The following is a 15440-nucleotide window of genomic DNA, read 5'->3' as shown; positions in this document are numbered from 1 at the left end:
AAAACGTCTGAGCTCTCAGCTCTAGAGTTTGTCATTTTATGTTTCTAGTCAACCTACCTCAATGTACCTCTTGCTCTCTCTGTGCCTCCCTGTTTGTTTACAAACCAACTGCTGGACATTTTGACCTCAATTTAATGGATCACTCACTGACCATCAATCACTCCACGATTGTCTCCGTCCTTCCTTCATTGTCAGCTGCCACCTGCCTACCTGTCCACTCTCCAACTCCCCTCTGACAATAACCATGAGTCTTCACTCAAGAATAGCCCTCTCTTAGAGAACTAGATATCAAGGTGGACTTACAGGTGTTGCTTTTCCCTGGAGAACGAGTGTGACAGGTGCTTGATGTTCTTGGAATGATGTTCCTCAACATTAGGGTGCAATGGTTCCAGCACTTTATTGACCAGGGAGCTGATTTTCTTCATGACATTGCTTGATTGTTTTACCTCATAGACCTAGAAAGCCAGACGAACCACACACCTCAGTCAGTGTTACATTGCTGCGCAAAACACTGTTTCCCAAGTACAAATACTTACCATATCAACCTAATAAGCCCAAATAGTTTCTGTTTGTCATCATGTAACATCTTACAACATCTTACTTAATTTTCATTCTTTTACACAACAGAAAATATCTGCCAATATCTGTGTCAGTAAATATCTGCCAAAATGAACTTGAACAGCTAAAGATACCTCATGAATTACTTTGTTCAGTCCCATTTAAAATTTGAATTTTGTCGTGTTTTGTTGCCCAAAGACAATAACAAAATTGTGATTCTGATTTTAAAAAAGGTGAAAGTTCTGGTAAATTATGTTTGCTAAATTAGTCCTAATCTTGGCTGTTCCCAATTTAGCGCATAAAAAACATCCAGTGTTTTTCTTAGGTTCATTTCTGCAATCTCAGATATTCTTCCTGGGTGAGAAAAAAGCTGGGGCATAACACGTCAGTAGCATTCACCAGGACTGTGCAGAGTTTGTTAATTTGGGATTATAAGGACCTAGATTACAGGTTTATCAATTATTTTCAAACAGTCCACAAAGTATTTAATGTAATGAACACTAAGTCCTACTTCATCACAGTAAATATTTTATTAATGTAGTTTGCAGCATAAACAAATGGATAATTGCATATGGTTCAAGATTTTTTTGTGCTAATGAAAAAAGTCTCATCATCTCATCCTTGAAGGGCAACTTCCTCTAAAAAGGGGTAAATCCACATAACAGACATCCTTCAGAAAAGCGCTATATTAAAGTTCATGTAAGATCACGACCTATAGTAGCAATACTTAATTCTAAATTATCACCTGAAGAACATTTCCAGAATTAAAGGACTAATGTCTCAGCAAGATCTAGAGAAGCTCATCCATGAGTTTATCATTAGTTGCATTGATATCAAGGTGGGTTTACAGTGTCTTACAGATCTGCCTAACAAAACCAATCCTCCACCTGGAGCTGATCCCAAACACTGCTGCTAGTGTTCTGACTAAAACCAGGAAGAGAGAGCACATCACCCAGTTCTAAAGTCCTTCCACTGACAGAATAGACTTTAAAATACTGTTAGTTTATAAATCACTGAACAGTTTAGCACCACAATACATTAAAGATCTGAAATTGTTCTTGAAGGTTGAAGATCAACCTTCAAGAGCTCTCAGATCTTCTGGTTCTGTTCTGCTCTACATCCCCAGAAGCAAACATGGAGAAGCAGCATTCAGCTTCTCTGCACCACAAATCTGGAACAAACTTCCAGAAAACTGCAAGACAACTAAAAATGAGATTCCTTTAAATCAAGGCTAAAACCCTGCTTAGAGTTGCTTTTGAACCATCATAAATGAAATATTTCTTTTTTGATGATGGCACTCATCAAAATATTGTTTACCAGTTTTCTCAATTGTTGATTGTTCCTCTTTTATGATTTTGCATGTTTGTGTGAAGCACTTTGAACTGCCTTGTTGCTGAAACGTGTTATACAAATAAACTTTATTGGTTGATTGATCAAGTTCAACAAAATGTTAAACAAAAAAGGTCTAGCGCTGATTACTTGAGACAAAGCTTTACAACATTTGGAACATTCAGGAACTTCTGTTCTTTAAACCTGCACCATGTGACCTGAAAAAAGTTTTTTTTTTTACACATTTGTTAAAATTAGCACCGTCATATAACATTATACTATAAGACAGATAATCTGAGAAAAAAAATCTGCTTCCCCCAGATCATCTGTCTCATACTATGCTGTTATGACGGGGTGAAAGTTTTAGCAAATATGTTAAAAACATATTTTTGTAAAAGTCATACTCCAGTTTTATTGTAGAATTGTCCTTCCTGTATCTGGTACTTCAGTGACCATAACTCCAATAAGCAGACATGTAAATGTCCAAACTGGTCAGGAATAATGTTTTAATGACTGGATTTCCCTTTTAGCTTGTCTCATTTTGGACTCAGCTGGTAGTGGGGTTGGTATCTTTCACTACCATGGTTTGAATGTTGTATTACCAAACAATGCCCCTTGTCTTTTGCACTATTTGAAGACAACAGAATTTATGAGCATAGTGTAGGATGAGATTCAGTAACCTTGCCACTGGGCATGTGACAGTATAGCAGCATATTATCACATGCATGTAATTAACATGTGCCAATATGCAGCCATATTGCCAACAAGGCACACCTATGAAATCACAGGTGTGCCTTGCTGACAATGCATACAATGAGAAAACTGATGACGTGGACATTTTTATCATGGTGACTAAATTGGGATAAATGGCAGAGAAACTTGAGATGGATTTTGGTTGTACAGATTGGAGGTAGAACTTGCTGATACTTTCACAAGTTCTACCCTGTGAAAGTATTACTGGAGTCATTTTGGGGGTGACGTTTATTCTGCAGGTTTTCAGCAGACAAGAAGTTGATCATCATTTTGTACCTGTCAGCAAATTAGAAAATCAGTAAAGTGAAACAGAAAGTCAGTGTCTTGAAGAACTTCACATTCTCTTGGAAAAAGCTGCATTTGAGCCTCATTGTTCCAACTGTGTGCTACAGTTTATTGGCTGGGTGGACTAAGAATCACATAATGCTGTGTTTCTGCTCCTCAATGGAGATGAATATTGCTGTTTAGGGATTTTTCTGAAAACGTGTTGCAGCATTATTCTGTCAGCTCCAGTGGCCACAGTGAGAGGAGGAAGTTAATGTTCTTTCAACTCTAAAAGATAGATATATTAATGTAATAACATCAGCTGTCTGCTGTCTAAGCAATTTCCAATGGTGCACAAGGATGGTACTGGCCAGAGGCAGCTGATCAAAGCATCTCATTTCGATAAGGGGAGGAGCTTGGACAAGAGCCACTTAGGTGTTCACAGCATGGCTTAAGATAGTTTGGCAGAACGAGATGTTGCTGACTATCAATACCCCATCAGTTCCTGAACTTAGTTTTCTCCTGGGATGTTGTTCAGGGCTTATATGTGTGGACTGAACCCCTCTCTAAGTTCCACCACATTCACACTAAAATACATCTTCAATTCAACTTCATTCCTGTCATGAAGTGCAGATGTAGAGGGAGGTAAGGCAGACGCAGTAGATCCAAGTAAGTGAAATGAAGATATTTTAATGATGAAAAAAGTTCTAAGCACAATCCAAAATAGTCCACAGCCAGGCAGCACGACTGAACAGAAGCCAGGGCTCAACGCCGGTAGCACTGGAGCCAAGAAGGACACGGTAACACAGCCAGACAGTATGACGCGAACAAACGACAAGGACCCGACGAGGACGCAGACACAAAGGTGGCATTAAATACACAGAGGGTAATCACAGGAACGAGACACACACAATGACGGCACAGAGACTCAGAAAACTCAAAACACATAGAAAAACACAGATCCTGACAATTCCATTCACTTCTGTTTATATAAAACATCAATTCACAACAAGTGTCATCGCAAGGCACATGAAACAATGACTCTTTTTAAAATAACCTGACAAGAAATATGGAATCACTACTCTCATAAGTGTTGAATCTTTTTACTTTAAATAAAACAATATAATTATATGCTCCAAAACCATGACTGAACAGCTGAACATTCTGGCTTTATGAAACAAAGTGCTCTGAATAGATTTCTTCTGTTTTTGCCTTTTGTTGTTTTTAAATTATGCATTTACTTAACTTTTAATTACAAAGATAACCTCAATAAATACAAAAAGTTGTATACTTGAGATGCAGTGCCAGTTTGACACTACTGATGACAAAAATAATTAGGGGTTTTGTTTTGCATGCATCAGCTCACACCATAGGTAAGTACACTTGTTGCATGGTTGCTAGAGACCTGAGATTTGACAACCAAAACTGTCAACAGAAGCATCATACAGCATTCCCATTAACCACTGCAGATCGATCACTGCAGGAATCAGCTGAACTTACCTTCTTTGTGGGCATCTTTAGCTTCATTAATTCAGCCTCTCGACAGAGAACGTTCCAGGGTGCATGAATCTTTACAAAGCCCAAACCAGGAATCATGGCCTGCCACATATAAAGAAATTTGTTTGAATTTCATATTCTATACTCAGCAGAAATTGTTGAATTATTAAAAACCATATTTTAAAATGACTTTGTCTTGATTTTCCATCCATCCATCCATCCATCCATCCATCTTCTTCCGCTTATCCGAGGTCGGGTCGCGGGGGTAGCAGCTTCAGAAGGGAGGCCCAGACTTCCCTCTCCCCAGCCACTTCTTCTAGCTCCTCCGGGGGAATCCCGAGGCGTTCCCAGGCCAGCCGAGAGACATAGTCCCTCCAGCGTGTCCTGGGTCTTCCCCGGGGCCTCCTCCCGGTGGGACGTGCCCGGAACACCTCACCAGGGAGGCGTCTAGGAGGCATCCTGACCAGATGCCCGAGCCACCTCAACTGGCTCCTCTCGATGTGAAGGAGCAGCGGCTCTACTCTGAGTCCCTCCCGGATGACTGAGCTTCTCACCCTATCTCTAAGGGAGAGCCCAGCCACCCTACGGAGAAAACCCATTTCGGCCGCTTGTATCCGCGATCTCGTTCTTTCGGTCATGACCCAAAGCTCATGACCATAGATGAGGGTGGGAACGTAGATCGACCGGTAAATCGAGAGCTTCGCTTTTTGGCTCAGCTCTCTCTTCACCACGACGGACCGGTACAGCGCCCGCTTGACAGCAGACGCTGCGCCAATCCGCCTGTCGATCTCCCGCTCCCTTCTTCCCCCATTCGTGAACAAGATCCCGAGATACTTAAACTCCTCCACTTGGGGCAGGACACCCCCCCTGACCCGGAGAAGGCACTCTACCCTTTTCCGGCTCAAGACCATGGCCTCGGATTTGGAGGCACTGATCCTCATCCCGGCCGCGTCACACTCGGCTGCGAACCGCTCCAGCGAGAGCTGCAGATCACGATCTGATGAAGCCAAAAGGACCACATCGTCTGCAAAAAGCAGAGATGAGATCCTAAGGCCACCAAATCGGATCCCCTCAACACCTTGGCTGCGCCTAGAAATTCTGTCCATGAAAGTGATGAACAGAATCGGTGACAAAGGGCAGCCCTGGCGGAGTCCAACTCTCACCGGAAACGAGCCCGACTTACTGCCGGCAATGCGGACCAGACTCTGACACCGGTCATACAGGGACCTGACAGCCCGTATCAAAGGGCCCGGTACCCCATACTCCCGGAGAACCCCCCACAGGGCTCCCCGAGGGACACGGTCGAACGCCTTCTCCAGGTCCACAAAACACATGTAGACTGGTTGGGCGAACTCCCATGCACCCTCCAGGACCCTGCCGAGGGTGTAGAGCTGGTCCAGCGTTCCACGACCAGGACGAAAACCACACTGCTCTTCCTGAATCCGAGGTTCGACTATCCGACGGACCCTCCTCTCCAGGACCCCTGAATAGACCTTGCCAGGGAGGCTTAAGAGTGTGACCCCTCTATAATTGGAGCACACCCTCCGGTCCCCCTTTTTGAACAGGGGGACCACCACCCCAGTCTGCCAATCCAGGGGAACTGCCCCCGATGTCCATGCGACATTGCAGAGTCGCGTCAACCAACACAACCCTACAACATCCAGAGCCTTAAGAAACTCCGGGCGGATCTCATCCACCCCCGGGGCCCTGCCACCGAGGAGCTTTTTAACCACCTCGGCGACCTCGTCCCCAGAGATTGGAGAGCCTAACCCAGAGTCCCCAGGCTCCGCTTCCTCAGTGGAAGGCATGTTGGTGGGATTGAGGAGGTCTTCGAAGTACTCTGCCCACCGGCCCACAACGTCCCGAGTAGAGGTCAGCAGCACACCATCCCCACTATAAACAGTGTTGGTGCTGCACCGCTTCCCCCCCCTGAGACGCCGGATGGTGGACCAGAATCGCCTCGAAGCCGTACGGAAGTCTTTCTCCATGGCCTCTCCAAACTCCTCCCACGCCCGGGTTTTTGCCTCAGCAACCGCCCGAGCCGCATGCCGCTTCGCCCGCCGGTACCCATCAGCTGCTTCCGGAGTCCCACAGGCCAAAAAGGCCCGATAGGACTCCTTCTTCAGCCTGACGGCATCCCTCACCGAAGGTGTCCACCAGCGGGTTCGAGGGTTGCCGCCGCGACAGGCACCGACAACCTTGCGGCCACAGCTCCGATCGGCCGCCTCGACAATGGAGGCACGGAACACGGTCCACTCAGACTCCATGTCCCCCACCTCCCCCGGGACGTGTTCGAAGTTTTGCCGGAGATGGGAGTTAAAGCTCCGTCTCACAGGGGATTCCGCCAGACGTTCCCAGCAGACCCTCACAACACGTTTGGGCCTGCCAGGTCTGACCGGCTTTCGCCCCCACCACCGGAGCCAACTCACCACCAGGTAGTGGTCAGTGGACAGCTCCGCACCTCTCTTCACCCGAGTGTCCAAGACATACGGCCGCAGATCCGATGAAACGATGACAAAGTCGATCATCGAACTGCGGCCTAGGGTGTCCTGGTGCCAAGTGCACATATGGACACCCTTATGCTTGAACATGGTGTTCGTTATGGACAATCCATGGCGAGCACAGAAGTCCAGCAACAGAACACCGCTCGAGTTCAGGTCGGGCGGGCCGTTCCTCCCAACCACGCCCCTCCAGGTCTCACTGTCATTGCCCACGTGAGCGTTGAAGTCCCCCAGCAGAACAAGGGAGTCCCCAGGAGGAGCACTCTCCAGTACCCCCTCTAAGGACTCCAAAAAGGGTGGGTAATCTGAACTGTCGTTCGGCCCGTAAGCACAAACGACAGTCAGAACCCGTCCCCCCACCCGTAGGCGGAGGGATGCTACCCTCTCGTTCACCGGGGTAAACCCCAACGTACAGGCGCCGAGATGGGGAGCAACAAGTATGCCCACTCCTGCCCGACGCCTCTCACCTTGGGCAACTCCAGAGTGGAAGTATGTCCAGCCCCTCTCAAGGAGACTGGTTCCAGAACCAGAGCCGTGCGTCGAGGTGAGACCGACTATTTCTAGCCGGAACCTCTCGACCTCACGCACTAGCTCCGGCTCCTTCCCCACCAGAGAGGTGACATTCCACGTCCCAAGAGCCAGTTTCTGCAACCGAGGATCGGACCGCCAGGGTCCCCTCCCTCTGCTGCCACCCATCCCACACTGCACCCGACCCCTTTGGCCCCTCCCACGGGTGGTGGGCCCATGGGAGGGGGGGCCCATGTTTCCTCTTCGGGCTGAGCCCGGCCGGGCTCCATGGGTAAAAGCCCGGCCACCAGACGCTCGCCATCGTGCCCCCCCTCCAGGCCTGGCTCCAGAGTGGGGCCCCGGTGACCCGCGTCCGGGCGAGGGAACACCAAGTCCAAAGTTTTCCTTCATCATTGGGGTCTTTGGGCTGCTCTTTGTCTGGTCCCTCACCTAGGACCTGTCTGCCTTGGGTGACCCTACCAGGGGCATGAAGCCCCAGACAGCATAGCTCCTAGGATCATTGGGACACTCAAACCCCTCCACCACGATAAGGTGGCAGCCCATGGAGGAGGTCTTGATTTTCTCAATTGGAAATTATGATTCTCTTCTCCACGTGTCTTGCCAATTGTCTCAGATCAGAAAGCACAAGATTACTTGTCGTCATGCAGACAATACTCAGAATTTTTTTCTCCTATAACAGGAAGATCACTGCATACATCTCTTTGTACCGTGGATTTAATTTGTTTCTGTTTTGATCATTTCATGGCTAAAGTGTCTGATTCTGAGGTCCACCATGAGCCTCAGCCTCCTGAGCCTCTAGTTGGGTCTTCGGCCTCCCTCTGCTGCCCACACCAGACTCCAGAGACTCAGCTCCTTCACCAGTGGCTTCCTGTGTTCGTCAGTCGTTGTCATCAGCCTCCAGTCTTACATTGACGACCTCCTGTGTCTCTAGGCCTACAGTCTCCAAGATTCCACTGCCCTTCAGACTTTGAGTTCCTTCTTTGCCAGCTGCTTGGATTTCTTTGCATTTGCCAAGAGCCTACAAGGTGCCTTGGGTGTTAATGTCAGTATGCTGATCATTGGCACAGCTTCCACAACTAACCACTGGACATCAAGCTCCTGCACCACCACGCCTCTGGGGTCTTTAGCTGCTGCCATTTTCCTACAGTTCTCTATTATCATATTTATGTCACTGATAAATGTTTACAGACCCCTTCTTTATTTTCAAAATACTGTAGATAAAGAAAAAAAAAAAGAGATTTCAGCCATGTATTATTTAATTTTTTTAAGTTCATGACTAGATAATGACATTTTTGATTTAAGCATTTCATTACTTTTTTATTCTTGGTTTTTAAAGGGTCAGTGTTTTGGTTGGCAGGTAATAGCATAAATTAAAAATAATATCATCACCCCTTCTAAACTATTGTTGTTAATTCCCCTCAAGTTCCCTGAAGTGTTTATGCACACCAATTAAGCATGAGTGGAACCTCCCCCAAAAGTAATAAATTTTTTTAAATTGACATTTTTATAGAGGACAGATGAGGAGAGAATCTTCAGCTTTGAGACACTGTTGCATAGGGCTTGTTGTGGTTCTGGTGGAAATGATGTTTCATAGTGAAACGTTTATATTTTCTGGCATTTCTACATGATCTACTGACTTTTGCACTTCTTATTTTATCTGAGCTTTGACCTCTTTTGGATTATTTTGGTTTGCTGTAAACCTATTGTGCAGGTCTTGTCTAAATAATGTCTAGAACAGGGGTCTCAAACTCCAGTCCTCGAGAGCCGCAGTCCTGCAACTTTTAGATGTGCCTCTGCTGCACCACACCTGAACAGAATAATTAGGTCATTAAAGATCTGGAGAACTGATCTACACAAGGAAAAGGTAATTAAGCCATTTCATTCCAGTATTTTGTACCTGTGGCACATCTAAAAACTGTAGGACAGCGGCCCTCGAGGACTGGAGTTTGAGACCCCTGGTCTAGATGCAGTTCCATCATTAAAATGAGGCCTATTGCGCAGTGGGAATTTTTCTGTATTTTTTTTTTAATAAGCTGTATTGACAGCGCAGTTGGTAGAGCTGTTGCCTTGCAGCAAGAAGGTCCTGGGTTCAATTCCCGCCCCAGGGTCTTTCTGCATGGAGTTTGCATGTTCTCCCTGTGCATGCGTGGCTTCTCTCCGGGTACTCTGGCTTCCTCCCACAGTCCAAAAACATGACTTTCATGTTCAACTTTCTCTAAATTCTCCCTGCGTGTGAGTGGGGGTGTGCATGATTTTGTGTCCTGTCTGTCTCTGTGTTGCCCTGCGACAGACTGGCGGGTGAGTAGTGACTCCAGGGTGACCCCGCCTCTTGCCCAGAACGTTAGCTGGAGATAGGCACTAGAACCTCCTGACCCCTGACTAGGGACAAGGGTGTACAGAAAATGGATGGATAGAAGCTGTATTGACTGTTTTACCAGTGTAAAGCATGTACAGAGATCAGAGCAAAACACTTTTAAAAGCAGGTGACAAAAGTCAAAATATAAACTCACTTCCTCATCTTTTTCCAGCTCTAGTCCCATTTCTTTCAGATTTTTCTCAAACTCCTCCCTCCTGAATGTTTTGTGATCCTCTTGACTGTTAAGCGTTTCTCCCAGACATCCCATTTCCACATCAGCCACTGTGGATGCACCTTGGACCTGCTTGCTTTGTCCTAGCGTGCGGGAAGCAAAGTTCTCTGTGAGACTGTGGTCTGACTGTCGACTGGAGCGCCCTCCACCTGACTTCCTCACAGGGTAAGTGAGAATGTAGTCGACACGCCGCTGACCATCCTGGAAGAAAAGTCCATGATAGCAATTGGTGCTTTCCTCTGGACTGAGAGCCTGAAATCAGCAAACACAAAACACAATGATAGAGAAGATGGAGAAACCAGATTCCACACGGCAAAAACAGTGATTCTTTGTCTAGATTCTTGTGCAAATATTTAAAAAGACTTTAAAACAGACAAACTAACTTGCAAGTAATGTTTCAGAAAAATATTAAAAGTTTTCTTTAAGTAAATAATTCCTTACTTTTGCTGAAAAAGTGCTAGTTTCATTTGCAGATTATTTTACTCATAACAAGACATATTTTCTGTTACAACTAAAATAGTCTGCGAGTGGAACTATTACTTTTCCATCAGTATTAAGGAATTATTTACTTATGACAAGCACCCATGTGTGAAAAGTTACTTGAAGTTAGTTTAGTCTTTTTTCAAGAATACTAAATTATTTGTCCTAGACAGAAATATTTGGTGAGATTTTGGGCAAAACACATACTTTAAAAAAGCAACATTGTTTTGTTCAGTTTTGGGCCTTGTCAAATTCTTTCAGGAATAACCAGGACAGAGTCAAAGGAAAATGTTGCTACAGTGGACATGAGTAGATTTGAAAAGGAGTTTGGTGAAGTTGTTCTGACAAGACAGTACTATACCTGCAGAAGACAGGTATAGACTTATCAAGAGAAAATCCTGCAATGAAAGAAGGCTATTCATGTTTTTATTAAACGATTATTTAATGTGTTTTCTCAGCCACATGTCTTAGTTAGTTACTGGATGCATCTAGAGGAGCTAGGGCTGCTGTGTGTATCAGTGGCACCTGGGCATTTTACCTTTCTCGGGATATTTTGCTAAAACAATTATGAAAACATAAAAGTTTCACAACATCCACATTTGAGTGGATGTGACTCTGGCTCCTTCAAAGACAGCATCAGACAGAGAAAACATAAATCAGACAGAGAAAGCATAAGAAGAAACTTCAAAGAAAACACGGCAGCCTGTGGTTGCTACCATGAGTAGAACAAAATGATGTGAAGTCTTAGTCAATCCAGGCAGGATGCCACATATGTTCATTACTGCATATCTTTACAAAATAATATAATTAAGCAGTGGAAAGCTTCCTTAGTAAACATAAACTGGTAATATATACTAAAAAATAGTCCTAGCCTAAAGTTTTGAGGTTTATAGAAACTGCTATAGTCATGACTCACATGGGAACAATGCTGTTTTATCTGTAACTTAAATGTACCCAGACAATCAAAGAAGCATTCAGAACCCGGATACAGTTTGAAATGTGTTAAATGTCACATAACAGCCTTTATTGTATGACTCTAGAGAAAAAAGAAACAACCTGTACACCCAAAGAATCTGGTTCTCAAAATTATCCCATGTTTGGCTTTGAGTCTGTCTGGCCAAATATATATATATATTTTTTTGCATCTTCTAAATTATGAAGAGACATTTTTTATGGACAGATTAGATAAAGTAGATGTAAATTGATGGTTTCCACATGTCGGAGATCATTTGTGTACCAAATAAGTGAAGGCACCCATCATGTCTGGCATGGCCCTTCCTAGAAATTCTAGGACATATATAGGTGAATTATGAGCTGTCATAACCTCTGGCTTTTACTTTACGATTTCTAAATATAAATCTACATCTGAAGACCAGCCACACCCCTATATGACAGCAGCTGGTTAACACTGACTGCTTGGGGGACAACTCTAAGTCTAAAGTGTTCACCAGGTCTGTGAAACCCGTGAGAAAGCAATCTGATAGCATTCAAAGGTGAGATCCATCCAGACCCTTATCTCTGGGGAAAAAAGTATCAGCTGCTAACATCCTGGTGCAAGGAGCCCCAAGACATCCTCATATGTTCTTTGTGCATTTTTTCACAGTTTGACTGCATCTCAGTCACCAAAAGAAAGTCATTTAACTGACAGGTACATTGATTCAGACTCTGAGATCTAACATTTAGAACAATTTTTACCCTTGATGTTAATTGTCAATTTTATTTTCATTTAGAAATCTCTTCAACCTAAAATGCTCACAGCTTCTTGAACCCTTTTCAGTTTCAACGCTGAAACCCTGATTAGTAGGTGACTGGAAGTAAAAAGGGAAATTGTGCTGGCTATGATGTTTAGCTCAAGTGATTGTACACAAATTTATCTCGTAATAAGCTCAACATCAACAAGTGGGTTTGAAGGTTTCCTTTGGCAATTTCTCTATTATGTGCTTCAGCTGTGTCGCTAGGGCGGATGTGTAACCATTTTTTCTCTTGTCATTATTTACTTGTCACTAAAGACCTGGGGTCTTTAAGAATTTAAAACAACTTTAAGTTCTTATTTGCCAGTTTTAGCAACTATGGTGGCTGTTATGTGTGTGTGTTTTTTAGAACGAAGCCCCCCACCTCACCCATTGGTTAACTCTGTTGCCTTGCCGCCAGATGATCCCAGGGTTAAATCTGCATGAAGTTTGCATGTTCTCAATGTTCATCGTTGGATTCTCGCTGAATACTCCGGCTTCTTCCCACAGCCCAGAAACATGACCGTTAGGTTAACTGCAGTGTATTAACTAAATACACTGAGGTAGGGGTGCGTGCACGCGTGTGTGTGTGTGTGTATGGTTGCATGTTCTCTGTAGCCTGTGATGGTTTAGCAACCTGTTCTGTTTAATTTATCCACTTGTTATTTTTGAAGGCCAGAAGGAGCTCAGAGGCGACTTGTCATTATTGGTTCATGACTGATGTTTTGTGAAAGTGGACAGTGATATAACAGTAAAATCATCACACATCTTCCTCAATCAAAAAGCAAGATTTGTGATGCTTTTATTCTCACATATAAAATCAAAACATGATCTTAATTTTCAAAATTCCCAAACAATTTTGAAAATAAAGCACATACCATATAGGCAACTAGAAATTGCAATGAATGAAACAGACCACGTTTAAGACACATGTAACATGTTTAACTGAAAGTTGAGCAAACCTTTCTAGTGAGGTTTGCTTTGAAATTTGGTTGTAATAGATGAACACATTTCACACTGTGCTTTTGGCCCAACTTTTCCCCTGCGTCACGGTGGGAAACCGGAGCCTGTCTGAGAAGTGAATTGCAGGCAATAAATGAGAGAAACCAGCTGAGAGCGTCAGTCCAAATCACAGAGATATATAGTGTGTTTTCAAAGTTTTCACATCTATTGAACCTTTTTGCATCTCGTCACATTTTCAATCACAAACATTAAGGTATTTTTTAGAAAAGACCTGTAACTGGGGCTGGGGTTCACCGTCCATCAAAACAACAACTATAAACAGCCAAAAAGATGATGTGGATCAGTGCATATTCATGGGTTAGAAACGTCCAGTCAAAATCCAGCCTTAAATTGAGGACATGTTTCAAATTGTACTGTTCACAGACACTCTGATAAGACCTGTGATATTTTGCAAAGGAAAATGGGGGGAAAAATTTCAGAATCCAGTACCTCCAAAGTTGCAACTGTAATGTTTAACTGTAAAAATGTTTAAAACCAATGCATCATTTTTTTTGCACAACAAAATGGAGAAAGGGTCCAGGAGTATGAAAACATTTTCAAGACACTGTATGGGACACAGACAAATAACCATGCATTCCTACGCTCACCCGTAAAGTCAGTTTGAACTAACTAAGCCGTCACCTTACAAGTTTCCATACAGTGGGAGGAAACCAGAGCACACAGAGGAAAGTCAAGCATCAGAAACTTTTAAAACAACTTCATCCAATCGTTCAGACTTTAGTTTCATCTAGTGGATACTCTCAATATTCCGTTTATTTGACCTGCTATATAAGGGATGCCCAAAAGGTCATTTTTAAACTCTATGGACTTAATAAGGAAACCAAAACTATTTCCATCTCTCAGTCAAATACAGTAGTCTGTCGGAACTCCTTTGGTGACACTGTAGGAAATCACAGATGGCCAAAAATAGTCACATTTTTATATTTAGTCCAAAACAAACCATTTTAGAAACAGCATGAGCTTTGTGCTTCATTTTTTTAAATGATAAAAGGACCGTGTGTCCTCCTATTAGCAGATCTCTCTGACTGTAGCTGCAGCGGTAATCCAGTTTTTGGGGGGTTTTGTATGGGCTATCAATAATGGTGTGTTGGCTGCAGGTATTTGAAATGTGAGGTCGAATGTCAACAGAACAACAAAATCTCTGAGGCTGCAGCAGTGGCTCTCAGTAGAACCAACACTGTCTATGAAATATTGAAAGTTGACTGGGAATCAATACCTATCAAAAATAAATCCAAATTAAAAAATAAGGCAAGGCACTTCAAAGGAAGGATCTCTCTCATCATCTGGAAATATATTGTATTTCTTATCTCCTGAAAGAGTTGCATCATTAATATTTTTTGGCCAGATCTATATTTGTAAGACAAGGACATTTTGAATCAAACAAGTAAATTAACAAAAAAGAAATATCAACCTGTTAACGTACTATCAGAGCAATTTATTTTGTCTTCTGCATGTTCTTACTATTTAAGATGATACTCACCCTAAACTTGCCATGAAAGATGACATCTCGTAGAAAATGTTGAGTGGACCCAGAGGCTGATGACTGCTGAGGTTCTGAGTTTGCTTCCTCTGTCATAGTTTAGGCAGAACAGAGACATAAACCCACCAGGAAGACGTCTCAGAGCAAGTATTCTATGTTGTGCTCGGTGAGTTAATGTGTGTCTTCTGTGTAAAATATCCAGTTACAGGACAGTGCATGAATAAACCTTATGCTGCCTCTCCCTTTTTCTGACTCGCAATTTTTCCGTGCTTGTCTCCGTTTAGCTCTCTGTGTGGCTGTGTTTCCATCTGGAATGTGGAGTCGCTGTAGTGAGTCTCTAGCCTTGTTACTTGAGACACCGTCTGTGAGCCAAGATCTAAACTTAGACAACGATAAACCTCTGAACAGAAAGTTCCCTCCCTCACTCTCTCTGCATTTCCTCAGTTGTAATAATTAAAGGATTGAGCACCTCAAGACAAAGCCCACCTGCCAAGTCCACAGCATGACAGGTTTGTCATCTTGTCTGCCACAGCATGACAAACCAGAGGCAGGCAAGATCAAATGGGATGTGAGAAGTGTGAATTACTTTGAAAAGAAACTCCAATTATCCTAAAGAAATATTTGCCCCAAAAAGCCCAAAGGAACAAATTTATATTTTAATAATGAACTACTACCTTAAATGTTTTTCAAGCAAATGTTTCTATTTTTA

At 43.5% G+C, this 15440-nt stretch overlaps 1 protein-coding gene across 2 annotated transcripts in view; it reads right to left on the bottom strand.

Annotated features, from left to right (window-relative positions):
* LOC116710734 (anoctamin-1-like) overlaps positions 1-15137 on the bottom strand; it is a 52035-nt gene extending 36898 nt beyond the window's left edge. For both annotated transcript variants that reach the window (XM_032549927.1, XM_032549937.1), the window contains exons 1-4: positions 14732-15137; positions 9941-10270; positions 4405-4503; positions 304-455 (exon numbers count right to left, since the gene is read on the bottom strand). In XM_032549927.1, the coding sequence (XP_032405818.1) occupies positions 304-455; positions 4405-4503; positions 9941-10270; positions 14732-14827 (677 nt within the window). In that variant the 5' untranslated portion in view covers positions 14828-15137. The remainder of the gene's footprint in view (positions 1-303; positions 456-4404; positions 4504-9940; positions 10271-14731) is intronic.
* Positions 15138-15440: the final 303 nt, after the last annotated feature.

Source organism: Xiphophorus hellerii, chromosome 2 (assembly GCF_003331165.1).
Source record: "Xiphophorus hellerii strain 12219 chromosome 2, Xiphophorus_hellerii-4.1, whole genome shotgun sequence".
Classification (NCBI taxonomy): domain Eukaryota; kingdom Metazoa; phylum Chordata; class Actinopteri; order Cyprinodontiformes; family Poeciliidae; genus Xiphophorus; species Xiphophorus hellerii.
This window is presented reverse-complemented; position numbering and strand designations above follow the sequence as displayed.